This window comes from Sinocyclocheilus grahami, unplaced genomic scaffold (assembly GCF_001515645.1).
Source record: "Sinocyclocheilus grahami isolate Dianchi unplaced genomic scaffold, SAMN03320097.WGS_v1.1 scaffold353.1, whole genome shotgun sequence".
Taxonomy (NCBI): Eukaryota; Metazoa; Chordata; class Actinopteri; order Cypriniformes; family Cyprinidae; genus Sinocyclocheilus; species Sinocyclocheilus grahami.
Genome location: NW_015505532.1, coordinates 1,159,877 through 1,181,347, shown reverse-complemented (window position 1 = coordinate 1,181,347; position 21,471 = coordinate 1,159,877). Strand labels below are relative to the sequence as shown.

The window sequence follows — 21,471 nt, the reverse complement described above, 5'->3', positions numbered from 1 at the left end:
TTTCTTTGTTGGAACAATGAAGATGTAAATAATGCATCTAAAAACAGATGTCACGGTAATGGCAAAAAATTACAGTTTGATTAAAATAATGAAATCTCAATTGCAGACTATTTTCAGAGTTGCATACTACTCATACTACAATACTACTCCTGCTATTTATGCAGTATGTTGTATTAGGGGTGGGCGATATGACCAAAATCTTATAACAAAATGTGAGTAATTGTATTTCAAGGTAATGATATATATCACAATATAGTTATTTTTGCTAAAAATAAGGTCTTTATGATATAAAAATTTTTGATATCATTGAAATTTCAAAATTCTTGTCACCAGTGTCAATATCACAAAAAAACGTCTCAGGTTACTTATGTAACTATGGTTCCCTGAGTAGGGAACGAGACACTGCGTCCTCTAGGGGTCGCTATGGGGAACGCCTCGTCGTGACCCGTGTCTGAAGCATACATTCAAAAAACACCAACAACATGTTGGCCGGGGACAGCCCATGATGTCACTACCGGTGCTACTATTGTATAAATAGGCGCCGGGAGAACACGTCATTCACTTCTTCGTCTGAAGCTTGCGTCCGAAGCATGGCAAGAAACCTAGAGGACGCAGTCTCTCGTTCCCTACTCAGGGAACCATGGTTACATAAGTAACCTGAGACGTTCCCTTTCAAGGGAACTTCGAACTGCGTCCTCTAGGGGTCGCTATAGGGAACAGTATACTCACGCCACCATGCTGAGGGGAGTGCATGCCAGAAACCTATGGCGAGCACTAAGTACCAACTCTACCATAGCCATGGGAGTTGCCCCTAGGACATTAGATGGTTGTCCGTGACATTATCCTCTACGGCCAAAGGCCTAAGCTACATACTATACTATAGTCGCACCGGCAGTGATGTCATGGGCTGTCGCCGGCCAACATGTTGTTGGTGTTTTTTGAAAGTATGCTTCAGACACGGGTCACAACGAGGCGTTCCCCATAGTGGGGACTCAGTTTGAAGTTCCCTTGAAAGGGAACTAATACTAGTCTAAATAAAAAAACAAAAAAACAAAACTCAAGCTCACTGAAGGCAAGTAAACAGTCTAGATTAAATAAGTATAAGAAACTAATTACAAGCAATAGGACAAAAAACTACAGTAGAACAAATACATAAGAAATGCTACATCCATTGTATAAAGTAATCAAATGTATAAAAACACTGCATATTCTTCTCTGTGTAGATTAAATATATCTGTCTTATTAATGTTACAAAAAGTGATTTAGTCAAAAGCAGTGAGAGATTTTCTCTCTTTGCTGTTTGATTAACATGAATGACAGACAGCAGAAATATTAGACTGCTGTCACTTTAAGAGCTGCCCGGATCCAATATACTGTTACACGTGTTAACTTTCTCAGCTTTTTTTGCTTTCACTTACTATGTTTACGAGGATACTTGCGAAGACGGCCATTTTGACACATAAAAGGGTGTGCATTTAACTGTTCAAGGTCAATAAAGTCGGCAAAATGGCTCTGTTCAATACTCCTGCGCTCTATGAGCACCTGAGCACCATGTGCGCTCCTCTCTGACAGCACTCAAAAACAGTCTCTCAGACAGCATGCATATAGAAAAATGAGTTCTCTAGTTCTCTTGATTTTTAAACTGCAATGCTTAAAAACGCGTGCAAACAATACGTTTCGTGACAGCAACAGCAACGTCACGTGAGCGTGTAATTGCGATAGAGACGATAGGTGAAAATCGTTACCGGTTAATCATGTCTACCGGTATATTGCCCACCCCCATGTTCTATGCTGTATACTGAGTATAGTATTTGATGGCTTGAATGCATGGAATATGTGGATACCCTACAGTGTGTAGTATACAAAATAGCATATTGTACACAATATCCCACAATGTAATTTCCATTTCCTGTGTTATGAAGTAGACACAAACGTGCAGCTTAACTGTATTAATTTTTGAGATGCCACACCTTAAAGCCAACATGAAACTTAATTCCCAACTGAATTTTCTTAAATGTGATATAATCTTGAGAGAATCAGGACATTCAACAAAAACAAATGTAGGTACTTATTAGAGTGGAGCTGGATGATTGTTGGGGCGCGGATGGAAAATATAATGGCTTGGTGACATTGTTTCAGTGGATTATTTAAAATATTAAGCAATCATTCTGATATTTTTTTGCTTTGGAATAATGTGTGCTGATGAATTGTGCAACTGGATTAATTTTGATTTGATGCTGACATTATATATGCACATAATAACTTAGACAATACAATACAATATCCACCCTATTCTTAACATAAGAACAGGTGTGGCCATTTGTAACTTGAATGTGTAATCCGCTTCCAGTTGTTTTAGCTGTACAAAAGCAGTCCGTTATGCTGCAAATTATACTGCAAATTGCTTTTTGGTATAATATTATGAGTTATATTTATAATATTAAGATGTATATCATAAACACACTTGTAGCACAAATAATTGTACTGTTTTATGCACTTTATTTACAAACCCGATTCCAAAAAAAGTTGGGACACTGTACAAATTGTGAATAAAAACAGAATGCAACTGAAGCTTGCGTCCGAAGCATGGCAAGAAACCTAGAGGACGCAGTCTCTCGTTTCCTACTCAGGGAACCATGGTTACATAAGTAACCTGAGACGTTCCCTTTCAAGGGAACTTCGAACTGCGTCCTCTAGGGGTCGCTATAGGGAACAGTATACTCACGCCACCATGCTGAGGGGAGTGCATGCCAGAAACCTATGGCGAGCACTAAGTACCAACTCTACCATAGCCATGGGAGTTGCCCCTAGGACATTAGATGGTTGTCCGTGACATTATCCTCTACGGCCAAAGGCCTAAGCTACATACTATACTATAGTCGCACCGGCAGTGATGTCATGGGCTGTCGCCGGCCAACATGTTGTTGGTGTTTTTTGAAAGTATGCTTCAGACACGGGTCACAACGAGGCGTTCCCCATAGTGGGGACTCAGTTTGAAGTTCCCTTGAAAGGGAACTAATACTAGTCTAAATAAAAAAACAAAAAAACAAAACTCAAGCTCACTGAAGGCAAGTAAACAGTCTAGATTAAATAAGTATAAGAAACTAATTACAAGCAATAGGACAAAAAACTACAGTAGAACAAATACATAAGAAATGCTACATCCATTGTATAAAGTAATCAAATGTATAAAAACACTGCATATTCTTCTCTGTGTAGATTAAATATATCTGTCTTATTAATGTTACAAAAAGTGATTTAGTCAAAAGCAGTGAGAGATTTTCTCTCTTTGCTGTTTGATTAACATGAATGACAGACAGCAGAAATATTAGACTGCTGTCACTTTAAGAGCTGCCCGGATCCAATATACTGTTACACGTGTTAACTTTCTCAGCTTTTTTTGCTTTCACTTACTATGTTTACGAGGATACTTGCGAAGACGGCCATTTTGACACATAAAAGGGTGTGCATTTAACTGTTCAAGGTCAATAAAGTCGGCAAAATGGCTCTGTTCAATACTCCTGCGCTCTATGAGCACCATCTTCACATGTGCGCTCCTCTCTGACAGCACTCAAAAACAGTCTCTCAGACAGCATGCATATAGAAAAATGAGTTCTCTTTCGCTGCTGATTTTTAAACTGCAATGCTTAAAAACGCGTGCAAACAATACGTTTCGTGACAGCAACAGCAACGTCACGTGAGCGTGTAATTGCGATAGAGACGATAGGTGAAAATCGTTACCGGTTAATCATGTCTACCGGTATATTGCCCACCCCCATGTTCTATGCTGTATACTGAGTATAGTATTTGATGGCTTGAATGCATGGAATATGTGGATACCCTACAGTGTGTAGTATACAAAATAGCATATTGTACACAATATCCCACAATGTAATTTCCATTTCCTGTGTTATGAAGTAGACACAAACGTGCAGCTTAACTGTATTAATTTTTGAGATGCCACACCTTAAAGCCAACATGAAACTTAATTCCCATCTGATTTTTCTTAAATGTGATATAATCTTGAGAGAATCAGGACATTCAACAAAAACAAATGTAGGTACTTATTAGAGTGGAGCTGGATGATTGTTGGGGCGCGGATGGAAAATATAATGGCTTGGTGACATTGTTTCAGTGGATTATTTAAAATATTAAGCAATCATTCTGATATTTTTTTGCTTTGGAATAATGTGTGCTGATGAATTGTGCAACTGGATTAATTTTGATTTGATGCTGACATTATATATGCACATAATAACTTAGACAATACAATACAATATCCACCCTATTCTTAACATAAGAACAGGTGTGGCCATTTGTAACTTGAATGTGTAATCCGCTTCCAGTTGTTTTAGCTGTACAAAAGCAGCATTTTTGAGATGCCACACCTTAAAGCCAACATGAAACTTAATTCCCAACTGAATTTTCTTAAATGTGATATAATCTTGAGAGAATCAGGACATTCAACAAAAACAAATGTAGCTACTTATTAGAGTGGAGCTGGATGATTGTTGGGGCGCGGATGGAAAATATAATGGCTTGGTGACATTGTTTCAGTGGATTATTTAAAATATTAAGCAATCATTCTGATATTTTTTTGCTTTGGAATAATGTGTGCTGATGAATTGTGCAACTGGATTAATTTTGATTTGATGCTGACATTATATATGCACATAATAACTTAGACAATACAATACAATATCCACCCTATTCTTAACATAAGAACAGGTGTGGCCATTTGTAACTTGAATGTGTAATCCGCTTCCAGTTGTTTTAGCTGTACAAAAGCAGTCCGTTATGCTGCAAATTATACTGCAAATTGCTTTTTGGTATAATATTATGAGTTATATTTATAATATTAAGATGTATATCATAAACACACTTGTAGCACAAATAATTGTACTGTTTTATGCACTTTATTTACAAACCCGATTCCAAAAAAAGTTGGGACACTGTACAAATTGTGAATAAAAACAGAATGCAATGATGTGGAAGTCATATTTTATTACCATATTCGACACTATAGCGAATAAACTGTGATAATGTAAGAAATGTTGAAGGTGTCTGAATAAATGTTGGTTTGACTGTATGCATTGAAGTGTGAGTCATTCAGTCCTGCATGTGTTTCAGAGTGTCTCTGTGTGTCTTGAGATGTGCCATTGTTTGTTCTCAGGTCAACGGGGTTTCGGTGGAGGGGAAGCAGCATGCTGAGGTGGTGGCCGCTATTAAAGCCGGGGGTGACAACACTTCACTCTTGGTCGTAGATCAAGACACAGATGCTTTCTTCAAGAAGTGTCGAGTGATGCCCACTGCAGAACACCTCACAGGTACAAACAAAACTCTTACCTGACACAAAATATAAAGTCAAACTCTTTTGTGGAAGAAGATTTCAGCAGGTTTTCCACTCTCCCGCTGGCTCTAGGTGGCGCCTGACACAGAGTCATTGTCTGGCAGGGGTCACTCAGGCATGCGTGACTGCTTTCACTCTGGTCTCTCTCACTGCGCTGGTTTTGGGTTTCCAGCAATTTAGTTTGTCCGTCTCGTTGTGTCACTCAGTGCCAAGGATCTCCAGTGAAAGCGCAGTGCCAACAGCAGCCATGGAAACCAAGGGTGTGTGTGTTTGACACAACTAGATTAGTCATGAGTGAGTGGAGATGCAATGCTTACTCATTTTATTTACCGAGCATGCGTTTGGCGTCAGCACTAGTGGAAACTTTCCTTAGCTGCTATCGCACATTTTATCAGTTCCATCGTATACGGACTGAAAATGGGAGGACTGATCAGACGAATGCTTTCAGACGTCTCAGGTGTTGCTGTTCTCACTCAGAGTCATTTTATACTCATGACGAGTCTGTTTTCTGCCAGAAACACTCTCTTTATCTGAGTTTCGATGTGAATAGTTCTTTTCAGTTCACAGGCTGTGGGATTAGCTGACATAAAACTGGGAACATTGTCCCGGACAGTGGAAAGTGGAGTATAGACAACGCTATCTCACGACTAATTCGTATGTGTTTTACAAGGTGGCTAATATGTATGAATTCGTACGACCTCACTCGTGCAATTTTGTACGTTTTCTGTGAGGGGTAGGTTTAGGGGCGTGGTTAGGGGTGGTCATTCGTTCGAATTTGCCACCTCGCACAATATGTACGAATTACTGTGAGATCAGGTTGGAGTAGATCGTATATTTTTACATTTTGGATTTATTGTTATTAGTTATGTGTTGAATTTAAAGGTGCCATAGAATGGAAAACTGTATTTACCTTGGCATAGTTGAATACTAACAGTTCTGTACATGGAAATTACATACCGTGAGCCTCAAACACCATTGTTTCCTCCTTCTTATGTAAATCACGTGCATGCAAAAGACCACTGAAAAATAGGCGAATCAGAACATAACACCGACTGTGACGTTACAGTCGGGATCACTCATATTTACACCCCCTACATTTGCATATACCCGCCCATGTTCTATGCCAGCCGCCAGCCGAACCTGCACAACCAAATCATCAGAAGTTCTGCAGGTATTGTGAAGAAAAAAAAGCGAGGATAATAGCGAAAATGGCAGATCATGGAAATAAATGTTATGTTCCAGGCTGTGCAGGGATGGGTTGGTGTCTGTATTCAGAAAGGCACAGAAAGCAGCATTCTAATAAAATAACGCGAGCCACTAAAAGGACATGGTTAGATGCTTGCTAGCGGTAGCCTGTTAAATTACAGTACATAAGATTTCACTTACCACATAAACAGAGTAAGGAGAGATGACTGAGGATGATGGCGAATGATTTACAGATCCTGAGCACCACTGACAAGCATCTGATCTTGTAACACAGAGCATGTGCGATCGCAAATCTCAAAAGTTAAAGTAAAACGCGATCGAAAGCAGTTTCAATGCCCCGCATATTAATAGTGGCTCCCTGATGTCCGCATTTTATATACAGTATAATTACCCAATGATATAACTGCGAGAGACAGTATTGAAATATATATTTCCTTCCTGCTGTGTGAGCTACTGAAATTAGCTGCACTGTGAAATAGCCAATCAGAGCAGAGCTCAACATTATTATTCATGACCCTTCCAAATTAGGTAAAAACAGACCATCTCATTCTAGGGACAAATCCTAGGGTTGTAAATGGACATGTAAAACCATTTCTGGAGATTTTTTGCCCTTATCTAAGCCACATACCTTCTATATAGATATCACAGAACAATTTAAAATATTGTATCAATGCATTCTATGGCACCTTTAAGATTTTAAAATGACGCTGCAGAGCATAACGTCCTACGACGACAGTTGCAGAATCCGAATAAATTTTGCATGCTCCAAACCTAGTGTGACTGCAGCTTTATGCTTCATCACTTTATTGAAAAATTGAAGTATTAATTTTTATGTTTAAAAATAAATTAGCATATCTAGAAATGTATATAAGAAATGTACATAAGCCAACATTTCAAAGGGGGCCTATTATGCTTTTTTTTTTACATTTTGAACTTCCTTTCGTATATAATGTTGCTGTTTGTGCATTAAAAAGATCTATAAAGTTACTAAGCACAAAATCCACTCCAAAGGGAGTTATTCTCTAGGCCTATATCAGTAAGCAACTTTCGGGAATGTGCATGTCACTATGTTAAATAATTTAATTCCTGCCCAAGACATACACAAAATAATAAGAGGGGGTGAGGCCTGGTTGAGTTGGGTTAGTAGTGTGTTGTCACCATGAGACACCATTTCACAGATCTAATGTACTGATACACATGCAGCTATTTACAACCGACTGTGTTTATGTGAACTTCTTTTTTTTGGACATAACCTTGTGTGCATTTGACAGTTGGCACGAGAGAGCCAACTTTCTGTGCTCTCAGAAAACCGTATATCAGAAGTTTAAAATGACAAGGCTTTTAAGACACATAATATTTTTTTTTATGATGATGAAGAACTGCAGTGTCACGCACAATAGAAATGATATTCAAAAACAAACAGAGGCACAAGATGTGATCCTCTTCTGGAAAGAGGGCAGGGAGCAGCAGCTCATTTGCATTTAAAGAGACATACATGAAAACTGTGCGATTTTATTTCCACCCATAAAGGGGCATTTTCAGCATGATGTAATAAATTATCTGTGGTGTATTTTGAGGTAAAACTTCCCAGACACATTCTGGGACACCTGAGACTTGATAGGACTAAGGGGCATTTTCAGCATGATGTAATCTGTGGTGTATTTTGAGGTAAAACTTCCCAGACACATTCTGGGACACCTGAGACTTGATAGGACCCCTGTAAAAGTATTCAGTCTTATTGTTTGTACTGTGTAATGTTATGCAACCTTACTACAGCTTTACTGGCACATTGAATAAACAGCAATCATTCAATATGCTTCCATGGACAAATCCTAGAATATCATGAACTTTCCAAACTAATACACTAACTTATCATCAATGAAAGTAGTAAAAAAATGCCCTTATTCTCTTCCTCATGGTGTGGTTCACTGGTAATTAAAGTCAGTGCTTTATTCTTAATAACTACCCTATATTTATTTATAACAAATATATAACACACCATTGCATGCACCATATGCATTTAGACACTTAAGTTTGACATTTCTTACTCCGTCCATGCAATGTACAGGTAGAGCTTCATATTACAAGTAGCAAACCACTTCATTAGGTCTTTAAACATGAGATGATTATAATACAAAGCCTGAAATAACCCGTTATTTTTGTAAAATGGAAATATGATTAAAAAACACAAATGTTAAACTGAGACTATTTACTACAATTTCATTTATTAACATCTGACAATGGCTAATGTGTGTCTGTGTTCATTGAGAAATACATTATTCATAAATGTTTTTTAAATATCATACATGCAACTTATATTAAAGTAAAATGCATTGTTTACATGAATAAGTGTAATGTCATTTATTTTATGATAATGTCTCTAGTGTTATCACTACACAAGAACAAAGAAATACTAATATGAGCTCAGTACTGTTTTAAAAGGATGGTATCTGATGGCAATAAAATGGTACATATAGCATGATAGGCCTACTGGAATTTATGTACCATAATATTTACATTTATGATACTTTGTGGTGATGTGTTGTATGTGACGTATAATGTGAAGTGTGAAGAGTGTAGGTGAGTGTATCTTTGGAAACATAGTAATAAAAATGGTTGGGTTGTGGTTACGATCTAAGGCGCCCCCTGCTTCCCACCCACCTTGCAGGCTGTGGCCTACTTAGAGCTTCAGGAGGTGCCCTGGGGGCCCTGACCAAAATCTAACCCCCCAAATCTAATCTAAACTAAGGCCCCGATCACACCTTTTTTTGTGACTTTAAAAAAAAAGAGCAGTGCGCTGCGTTTTTATGTTGCTAGGCAACCGCCAAATCAACTGTCCTGTCAGTCTAATCAAAGGATTATAGTGTGAGCGCTCTAAAATCTTTGGTTTTTGCTGTAAAGTAAACTGTCATGTTACCAGAAACCTTAAAAAATACAGCTCCGGGTAACCTGCGACAGACACCAAAAGTTTCTCCTCCATCAATGCAGTTTCCGGCCTTCCTAAGAAATGGTAAACTTTCGTCACCTAGTCTCAGCCTCAGACGTCACGCACACGGACCGTTGGCTGAACGTCTGATGCATACGGCACACAAAAGTGGAAACACTTCAGGAGTTTCAAACACCTGAGACTTGATAGGACCCCTGTAAAAGTATTCAGTCTTATTGTTTGTACTGTGTAATGTTATGCAACCTTACTACAGCTTTACTGGCACATTGAATAAACAGCAATCATTCAATATGCTTCCATGGACAAATCCTAGAATATCATGAACTTTCCAAACTAATACACTAACTTATCATCAATGAAAGTAGTAAAAAAATGCCCTTATTCTCTTCCTCATGGTGTGGTTCACTGGTAATTAAAGTCAGTGCTTTATTCTTAATAACTACCCTATATTTATTTATAACAAATATATAACACACCATTGCATGCACCATATGCATTTAGACACTTAAGTTTGACATTTCTTACTCCGTCCATGCAATGTACAGGTAGAGCTTCATATTACAAGTAGCAAACCACTTCATTAGGTCTTTAAACATGAGATGATTATAATACAAAGCCTGAAATAACCCGTTATTTTTGTAAAATGGAAATATGATTAAAAAACACAAATGTTAAACTGAGACTATTTACTACAATTTCATTTATTAACATCTGACAATGGCTAATGTGTGTCTGTGTTCATTGAGAAATACATTATTCATAAATGTTTTTTAAATATCATACATGCAACTTATATTAAAGTAAAATGCATTGTTTACATGAATAAGTGTAATGTCATTTATTTTATGATAATGTCTCTAGTGTTATCACTACACAAGAACAAAGAAATACTAATATGAGCTCAGTACTGTTTTAAAAGGATGGTATCTGATGGCAATAAAATGGTACATATAGCATGATAGGCCTACTGGAATTTATGTACCATAATATTTACATTTATGATACTTTGTGGTGATGTGTTGTATGTGACGTATAATGTGAAGTGTGAAGAGTGTAGGTGAGTGTATCTTTGGAAACATAGTAATAAAAATGGTTGGGTTGTGGTTACGATCTAAGGCGCCCCCTGCTTCCCACCCACCTTGCAGGCTGTGGCCTACTTCCAGCTTCAGGAGGTGCCCTGGGGGCCCTGACCAAAATCTAACCCCCCAAATCTAATCTAAACTAAGGCCCCGATCACACCTTTTTTTTGTGACTTTAAAAAAAAAGAGCAGTGCGCTGCGTTTTTATGTTGCTAGGCAACCGCCAAATCAACTGTCCTGTCAGTCTAATCAAAGGATTATAGTGCGAGCGCTCTACAATCTTTGGTTTTTGCTGTAAAGTAAACTGTCATGTTACCAGAAACCTTAAAAAATACAGCTCCGGGTAACCTGCGACAGACACCAAAAGTTTCTCCTCCATCAATGCAGTTTCCGGCCTTCCTAAGAAATGGTAAACTTTCGTCACCTAGTCTCAGCCTCAGACGTCACGCACACGGACCGTTGGCTGAACGTCTGATGCATACGGCACACAAAAGTGGAAACACTTCAGGAGTTTCAAAGTCGTCATCGGATTGGTTGAATTATACAGGATTTCCGGGAGATGTGTCGCGTTCTTTAACGTTCCGCCTGGAAACAAAGATTCCGTTGCGCCAAACCTCCTCACGAAAGAAGAAAGCCGTCGGGTTTACAACTGTGGCGACGAGCGCTTATCAGGATCAACTAAATGCTGGATTTTCAAAAGTATGTGAAATATTTAAAGTTCGCGGCACAGAATCTTTAAAATACATCCGAGAGTTTTACACACCGGTCTGTTATTGTGGCGACATTTCCACGCCCCGAAACGTGACGCTGAAACGAAACAAACTGTAATTGGTTGTTTGACATGTTGTCAAACGGCCTCATGGACGGGCCTTGGCCAATGAAAGCTGCCATGGATTCCAGACCTTCAGCCGTCAGTCTGAAGGTCTGGCTATGCGAGACTATTCGTCACCACAACAGAAGGCCCGCCTCTCCGTTAATTCGATTGGACAATAAAAAAAAACGCGAATGACGTCGGGTGCTTTTCTGCTCAGAGTTGCTTTTTTTCAACTTCAGGCGCTCAGAGCACTCCTGCAAAAACGCTCACTGCCAACCGAAAACAATTTTAAAAAGGCGCCTCTCACTGCAAAAAACGCATTCTGTGTGATAGAGGCCTTAAGGATTCAGTCCCCTATAATCCCAGAAAACCAGGAACCTAAATGTCACCAGCGCTGCACTCATGAAGAAATGCCCTGCATTTATAGCCAGTCTCAGTGACGTCTGAATGTGACGTCACACTGCAGCCCTGAAGCTGGGATTCATAAATAAACAAATAAATAAATAAAAAGAAAGTGTATGTAACTCAAAAGTATGTGTCAGGACGCTCGTACACAGTGGTGGTGACCAAAAATGAACCCCTGTGAATTTGGTGTGCTTAGCGAGATTTAGATTCAGATTCATGAAATTGACGAAATGAATCATTCAAACCTATATGCGAACTGGTTTGACAGATTCAAAGGAACCAAGCTGAATCGAAAGATTCATTTGCGGACAGATCCGCAAATATTTCCTTGTTGTTCTTTTGTGCGTTGCAGTTGCAAATGTAACGAAATGTCTCTATGTTTTCTACTGAGAAAAGTAGAAATAAAAAACTGTAGTTAAGTAAAGTAACGAGTTATTCAGAGGTGAATTTAGGAAAAGGCTGTTGGGAATTGGGATCAGTGTCATATCACTGTGCTACAGTGTTTAAATACTCAACGGTGCCGGATTCCTTACAGTCATTCATGAGCTCTACTGCCAGATGGTCCTCCTGTGAATTTGGTGTGCTTAGCGAGATTTAGATTCAGATTCATGAAATTCACGAAATGAATCATTCAAACCTATATGCGAACTGGTTTGACAGATTCAAAGGAACCAAGCTGAATCGAAAGATTCATTTGCGGACAGATCCGCAAAGATTTCCTTGCTGTTCTTTTGTGCGTTGCAGTTGCAAATGTAACGAAATGTCTCTATGTTTTCTACTGAGAAAAGTAGAAATAAAAAACTGTAGTTAAGTAAAGTAACGAGTTATTCAGAGGTGAATTTAGGAAAAGGCTGTTGGGAATTGGGATCAGTGTCATATCACTGTGCTACAGTGTTTAAATACTCAACGGTGCCGGATTCCTTACAGTCATTCATGAGCTCTACTGCCAGATGGTCCTCACTGCAGAACACAAGATCTAGGGGGATCCAACTCCTCCCACCTTACATATACCTAAACCTACCCGTCTCCAACCCCTGATCCCTAATACCCCCTGATATACCTAACCCACCCAATTCATTTTGAATGTGTAAAATGAAACAGTAAATTATGTACTATTATTGGTAGCGGAAGGCACAATTCATAAATACTGAGCAAACAAACACTCACGCGGCAAGGGATGTGCAGAACTTCAATAACAGGCATTCTAGTTCTTCATAAATCTCTAAAGATCTCTGAGGAGTTTCTCCTTATGGGCTTGCGGATCACACTAAACTGAAAAGCTCTTTCAGCCAATTAAACTGTTTCAGTCAGATTATTCCAAATCACTTCAGTTAAATTGACCATGTTAAATATAGAATAATAAGATACTACTCCTATAGTACATTTGGCAAAATTTGCTAATGATCTTCCGTTTCCAGTGAGACAAATGAAACAGAATTAATGTCAACCATTTATTTTAACATCTATTTGAACGGAAAGCCTAAATATGCTTCTACAAAATTGAATTATGGATGTCAACTGGATGCCAGGTCATATGACAACAATTTAGCATAGAACATTGCCTATTATTACAAAGCCACCTATAATTGCCACTGAAATGAGTCAAAGGACATGAAAACCTCACAGTTTCTGTTTTGTCTTCTTATAATTGTGGTTATTCTGACACTGTGAAAACAGCATAATTAACTGGAAGAATGGTTTTATTGTGATTAATATCATTGAATGCAATTATTTATTGAACAATGGTGTCTTTTAGCATACTACTGGTGCAGCTGTCTCACAAATGCCACTAGATTAGCATTTCCACATGTGAAATACTCATTTTAGCGAGGTAGCAAGAGTAAAGTTCAAGGTAAGTTGAGGTTCTAGCCGTTGGAATAAAATTAAATGAAACCTTTTTGCAGTTTTAAGGTGGCTATTGATAGATAAATGCAGACGATTCAGCAAATATTACAATGGCAGCATCATTGTCACTGTTATGCATGGCCTCTTGAGGATTGTTGCTTTAATAACATTGAGCATCATATTCAAAACCTGGTTCGTTTGTAGTTATTAAATATCATTAGTTTCCATTTAATCAAAAAAGTTCTGGAATTAGATATTTTGAATCAAACTGGCTTCGAATGAAAATCACACTTTCAAGCCATTTCAGAGCAAGTAGAGTACAAGGATACTGAGATCGAATTTTTCCCCAGTTTTCAGCCATGTGCACTTTCCAGCTTGGGTTTCATTTGTTATCCCATGTGCTCTTTTCTAAATAAATACAGCAGCTTGAGTTGTTTGTGTTGACCGGTGTCTGAACCTAGGTTCTCACAGCAGAAAAAAACACTACAACAAGTTTCTCAGAGGTCATTGGAAACCTTTGCATGTTTTGATGCCTCTTATTGAAATGTTTGCATATTGTTGTGTTTAGTGAAGTCAGCTCTCTAGACACATATGAAGGGAAGTCTGTGGCTGTATTATATGCAATTATTTCTGATTATGCCAATGATAAGTGGTCATAAAAGAAGCCCATTAGAGGTTGAAGATCAGTCTCTATTCAGAATTTGACTGGATTAATCACTATCAGGTTTTAATGTTTTCAGTCCGGCTTATTCAAAAAGGCCTCTGTCATTAATTGAGAGTCATTTGTATTACTTTGGTCTGAAATGTGTCAGTTAGTGGCATACACTACATATTTCTTGACTTCATGCAGTGCATGTGAAGAGCAAGAAAGTGTTTTATTGACCATAATCATTAGGGATGAGTATGGACGCCTGCTTCTGCCACTGAATATAAAAAAATCATAATTGTGACTTTTTATCTCACAAGTCTGACTTTTTTCTCATAATTTTGAGTTTACGTCTTGCAATTCTGATTTTTTTTCTCATAATTGCGAGATATAAAGTCACATTTGTGACAAAAAAGTCAGATTTACGAGATGTCAACACGCAATTAAGAAAAAAAGTCAGAATTGTGAGATTAAAAAGTCAGAATTACCTTGTTTCATTTTTTATTCAGTGGCGGAAACACGCTTCCGTAGATGAGAATTGTAAAGAGTGCTGAAGTTCTGGATATATCAGTATGGCTGGGATTCAGCTACTAGATAAATGTTAGTGATAATGTCACTTTCAATATATAATTTATTCGCTGTTTGAATAACCGTGGAAAGGAAACGTTATATAATTATCAATTTCTAACGTTTTTATTAAATTGTAATCACGTTAAATACAAATTCAGTCCCATTAAACATTTGTTTTGAGCCTACATGACCTTGCCTAATAAGATGGGTTTATGATGTTAATACATTTGGTTGCTTTTAGCCTTACCCTGGAGTTGGTTCACCCTCCGCCTATAGTAAAGGATGATGAGTAAATTATGAAATTTTTGGGAGAACTGTCCCTTTAATGCATTTCAAGTAACAAGTGTGAAATATAAAGAAAATCAAGCTCAAATATGATAAAGTATGAAACTGCTAAACAGTATAGAGGAAGTGATGAGGTGTTTTGCTGTCATTACCAACAAAGCCACCTATAATTGCCACTGAAATGAGTCAAAGGACATGAAAACCTCACAGTTTCTGTTTTGTCTTCTTATAATTGTGGTTATTCTGACACTGTGAAAACAGCATAATTAACTGGAAGAATGGTTTTATTGTGATTAATATCATTGAATGCAATTATTTATTGAACAATGGTGTCTTTTAGCATACTACTGGTGCAGCTGTCTCACAAATGCCACTAGATTAGCATTTCCACATGTGAAATACTCATTTTAGCGAGGTAGCAAGAGTAAAGTTCAAGGTAAGTTGAGATCAGTATGGCTGGGATTCAGCTATAGACATGAAACCACAACTCTATACACAGAACTAAAAATACTCAATTAAAAATTCTTATACATATTTGAGTTCAAATTTAAACGTTTTTAAATCAAAGTACCAATACAAGAAAACCCTTGTGACTGTTTCCTAACTGTATGTTCATGCTGGTTGCCTGAACAACCAGTTAGTAAATACACATATTACACAGGGATAGTTCACCAAAGAATAATATTAGTAACATTTTAGTATAGGGACCAATTCTCACTATTAACTAGTTGCTTATTAGCATGCCTGTTATTAACATATTGGCTGTTTATTAGTATTTATAAAGTACATATTTTGCATGACCATATTCTACATCCCTAATCCTACCCAATACCTAAACTTAACAACTACCTTACTATTAATAAGCAGAAATTTGGGAGTTTATTGAGGCAAAGGTCATAGTTAATGGTTTGTTAATAGTGAGAATTGGACCTTAAAATAAAGTGTGATCATCATCTCATTCCTGAACTACATTGTTTCTTTTGCTGAACACAAAAGAAGATATGTTGGTAACCAAACAGTTTTGGTGACCATTAACTTAAATAGTTTTATTTCAAGTTGCAAATGACAAAAGTAATAACTTGTGATCCAGTGAGTCACGAGCCTCTCTTGCTGAGTGAGAAAATTGAGACTGATTTAGAGTCTTTTGTATGATGCATAAAGTTGCTGCGTATGTAGAGTGATTACATTTTGAATTGTATAAATACATTTATAGTCAATAAATTATTGTCAGCATTTGTACGGTTTATTTTATTTTTTACGGTCACACTTCAGTTTGGGGACCAATTCTCACTATTAACTAACTATTAAGTGTGACTTTTGCCTCAATAAACACCTACACTCTTAAAAATAAAGGTGCTTCAAAAGGTTCTTCAAGCGATGCCATAGAAGATCCATTTTTGGTTCCACAAGAACCATTCAGTCAAGGGTTCTTTAAAGAACCATCTCTTTCTTACCTTTTTATAATCTGAAGAACCTTCTTTCGCCCCAAAGAACCTTTTGTGAAACAGAAAGGTTCTTTAGATTTTATAGGTTCTTTATGGAACCATTTAGACAAAAAGATTCTTCTATGGCATTGTGAAGCACCTTTATTTTTAAGAGTGTAATTTGCTGCTTATTAATAGTTAGTAAGGTATTTGTTAAGTTTAGGTGTGGGGGATTAATAGGATTAATAGAATATGGCCATGCAGAATAAGAAATTAATTTGTGCTTTATAAGTACTAATAAACAGCCAATATTCTAGTAATATGTATGCTAATAAGCAACTAGTTTATAGTGAGACTTGGTCCCCAAACTAAAGTGTTACCATTTTTACATAAAAATCAAATCCTACCCTGCTTAAAGTTGTTTCTTTTCCACCAGGACACATTATGTGTAATATTTCTCACTTTATGCCACCACAATGAAACATAAGGAACACAATCATGATATATCCGTACATTTTTGTGGCAGGTGCAGTTTCACTGTGAGACAGAGACTGGCTTGTATGTGTTGCCACCAGAGACACAATGACCTGCGCCGTGTGACACTAATATGCAAGACACTCTGGCATACAGACAAAAATATGTATTTTATTATATATAAATATAAGAGGCAAAATACAATTCCATGGCCAGTAAGACTTATTTACGGCTACTACCTGAATTCACCATAATTTTTGGTTGACATGGACGGATCAGGTATCTGGCGTCTTCTTCGGTCACCCACTCATTGCTTGAGTTCGTAAGTTTAGAGACTTTGGGGACAGTTTCTCTAAAGAGGATTGTGGGGGAAAGTAAGAGCCTCTGGCTAATGGTTGGTGTGTCAGACGTAGCTGGCAGGAGGGAATAAGGGGGCACTGTCACCTGTCAGAGGAGCAGTATTGATGCCCGGCTAATGCTGCCCACTCGTACAGTTAATGAAGCTCTGTCTCCAGCAGCCTGAGGCCCACACACTGCAGCTGACACTCAGCACTTTACCAGCTAAAGTCTGACCCCTAGTGCACACAGCGAAGCACCGAGCCTCAGGAGATCTGACATGTTACTGAAATGTCTGTCTGCTGTTCAGGTTAACGGAAATGTGTCCAAAGAGGTGGAGCTGAAGGATTCGAAGTTATCAATCAGTCCGTCTCCATCCAACGCATCCTCCAACACCTCCCTCACGACTCCACCTTCTGAGGTGAGACTGACCTATGATGTTTAGAATATGCTAATTTTCTACATAAACAGAATACCCAGGTGACCTATTACTACAGGTGCCAAAATATGCAGTATACTACAGAGCACACTGCATACTGGGTACTCAATCCCATAATGCAATGCGCTCAACTTGAACTTTTTCAGGTAAAGTTCATGTTTTTTTTCAAGGGTTCATTTCCCGGATGGGAAATGATGTAGAAGTAATTTCAGCCGTGAATTTTAATGACTTGTTGTTGACATATTTGGCCCAAATGCCAAGGGTTAAGACATTTTTACACCAAAATAAATGTAACAAATACAAAAACATTATTTTAAAGATGTGCCACTCACAAAATCAAACGTGCATAATGTTTTATACAGCACTTACAATAAAGAAGCATACTTCAAGTAAATTTAAGTTCAAAGATTTTCCAAATTTACTTTATGTAGTAAATATACTAATATCAATGGACTGGTAGTATGCTTGTAAGTGTACTATTTCAATATTTCTGGGGACTAAATTGACCTACTTTTTAGTTTATAAAAGTATACTTTGCCATGTATTTCAAAGTAAACTTTGAATGCACAAGTTTTTCGTTTGTAGTGGAACTATATTTTGTACTGTACTACTAGGTATTATTGTTAATTTACTAGCTATGTGCTTCGAGCCCACTTTTTAGTTTATGAGAGTATTGAAGCATGCTCTCAGTGAGCTACTAGTTTAATAGTTTTTATACTGCAAGTACACTTGTACACATTTGAATAAACATTTTTTGCAGGAGTAAACATAATGAGATTGTGTGACACCAATCTAGCATACTACTGTTTGGCATTAATCATTGCATACTTTCACAAACTTTTAAAAAATAGCAAGCACATAATGTGTAGTAAGCAGCTGGTATTCGATTTCAAACATAGCATAACATTTTCTGAAAGTACCCGAATGAACGTCAACCTTCAACCTTTATGAATAAGTTAAATAATTTCTGGCTTCATAAGTGTTTTGATCGAGTACTCCACTGTCATTTGAGGACATGCTTGTAATAGACTCTGAAAGGGTCCATTTTAGGTTATTCATGAGTTTCTATTTGTTTGTTCTCCTCTCAGGCTTTGGAGCCGTCCATCATAAATGCCATCCCAGAGCTCAATCTGTCCCTGCAGCAGGTGAAAGAGCGCGCTCACCAGAAACGCTCCAATAAGAGAGCTCCACCCATGGACTGGAGCAAGAAAAATGAACTCTTCAGTAACCTATAGACCTCCGATCGTCCATCCACCCATTCATCCATCCATCAGCTCTGTTTAAGACTTAATCAAACAGAGCAGATCTTATAATGAGGTTAAAGTCATCAATGAAGTAGGCTCCATATGATGTATGTACAGTGTGTGTACACACAGATTTATATGTATTCTGAATTATGTATATGAATTACTAACAGCTTATTAGATTACATCTGCTACGGGGCAAATGGAATGTAACATTGTACAACTGTCATGTATTACAGTCATTGGCTGTTCAGAATGGAGTAGCTACTAACTTACTGTAATATTACTGCTCACTGTATACCGTGCATTACACACCGTATACTGCGTACTGTTTTAGAATTTAGTAAAACAGAAGTGGAAGTGTTAGGGGCCATTCACATGTCGCGCCTAAAACGCTAGGCGCGCCGCTTTCCGCCGTTTTCCACGCGTTTTTAGGCGCAACATGTGCACGGCCCCTTATGCTGTTATGCATACAGTGGTATGCTATACTGTTGTCACAGAACAATTACTTTGCATGTTTAATTTAATGAGCAGCATCCAGTTATCATGTGAAAAATTACGTTTATTTTATATTAATTCAATTTTGTGTAAATATGTTTTTTTTAGGGTTTGGCAGTTTGATGAAACAATAGGTAAAAGCTCATGCCTGTAGTTTCAATTCATTCGAAATGGAAAGCCAAGTCACACTGCATTGTGGGATACAGTGCTTCAGCATCTTAACAAACTGCGCACGCTATATATGACAGAAATAGTAATATTATGTTCGTATGCTATTCTGAACAGAGCCATTGTATCTAATCCAGCATGTTCAACATTGAGCAGATTTGGTTCAAGGTGTTTTGGTTCTAGTTTGATTTCTGACTGATTTGTTAAGCAGCTCTCAGTCTTATTTCTCTGCCAATTCTGTTGAGAATCATTTTATTGTTTTATAATGAAGGACCAAATGAAGAGTGGATAGAAGCGAATCCTGAACTCCTGACTATCAGCCAATGAGTGTGTTTGATGATTATGAATGACTGAACATGTGTAGAAATCTCACTTTCTGTTATAAACATAGAGTGGTGCCCAAAAGTCTGAGATTTCCACACTGAAATCTAATCTGCAATGAAGCATTTTATATTAAATACAACATTTTATTAAATATTTTGAGGCCACTGTAAATTCCTGTTAGTGTATCACTGTTAGGTTTTCTGAGACACCTGCTATATTTTTTTTTCTATGTACAGTTTTGACATGCCTTACATAATCTAAACTTCTGATCACTTCAGTGTCATGTCCTATATGTGTGCACAAGTGAATGTTATTTCTATATGTAACAATACATTTTGTTCAGAAAACATATTTCTTTTGACAAATTCCTCTGCTTTTGCAGTTGTTGCAAAATCACTGAATTTCTGCAATGCTTTATGCATATAACGTTAAATGGGTCACAAATGATTCCAAGAAGTCAAAGGCCTCTTTATTGCCACTGGATTCGATGGATGACATAACACTCTGCTTTATCCTCTGCACCGTTTACCACCATAATTAGCTATAATCTAAACTTCTGATCACTTCAGTGTCATGTCCTATATGTGTGCACAAGTGAATGTTATTTCTATATGTAACAATACATTTTGTTCAGAAACATATTTCTTTTGACAAATTCCTCTGCTTTTGCAGTTGTTGCAAAATCACTGAATTTCTGCAATGCTTTATGCATATAACGTTAAATGGGTCACAAATGATTCCAAGAAGTCAAAGGCCTCTTTATTGCCACTGGATTCGATGGATGACATAACACTCTGCTTTATCCTCTGCACCGTTTACCACCATAATTAGCTTCTCTTCTCCAAAGTTGGTCCAAAGTGTCTTCTGGATGAGGTCTTTCAGCTCCTTTAGATTCATCTCACTCACTTGCAGTTTTTTTCTATATCAGCCTTTTGCTGCTCGTTCAACACAGGAACATCTGCATCCAGCTTCCCTTCTTTAATGAACTGGGCCTCCATATCATCATTAACTTCCATTTTTCCATCATCATTAGCTTAATGATGATGACCCTAACCCTAACTGTCTCTGAGCTCCTCTTCAGACAGTATTGTGCACATCCTAACAACATTGTTGGCAAGCTGGGAGAATTGGCGTTTTGCTGTTGTTCTGTTGGCTTTAAGCTGCTCCAGTCCTCTACTCCAACAGGATACAGGTAACGTGATGGTTTACACTTCTTTATTCAGTGTCTTTCCAGGTTTCTGGCTTTCCAGGCCTGGCTGGTTGCTGTTCTGGTTTCTCTTCTCCAGTCTTCACAGCCCGGTTTTTCACAGCCAAGTGAATCCTCACTGTTTTGCAAGGTTCTCAGTGTGCAGAACTCTCCCACTTGAAAAGACAGCCGACTACAAGAAGAATTCAACTGTATTTCACTCATTGACCA

The 21,471-nt window shown here is 37.7% G+C and overlaps 1 protein-coding gene across 1 annotated transcript in view; it reads left to right on the top strand.

The window, feature by feature from the left end:
• Positions 1-20,579, top strand: part of LOC107548720 (Na(+)/H(+) exchange regulatory cofactor NHE-RF1-like) — a 31,365-nt gene extending 10,786 nt beyond the window's left edge. The window contains exons 3-6 of the mRNA XM_016229519.1: positions 5,174-5,327; positions 8,269-8,275; positions 17,655-17,802; positions 18,909-20,579. Coding sequence (XP_016085005.1) covers positions 5,174-5,327; positions 8,269-8,275; positions 17,655-17,802; positions 18,909-19,055 — 456 coding nt within the window. The 3' untranslated portion in view covers positions 19,056-20,579. The remainder of the gene's footprint in view (positions 1-5,173; positions 5,328-8,268; positions 8,276-17,654; positions 17,803-18,908) is intronic.
• Positions 20,580-21,471: the final 892 nt, after the last annotated feature.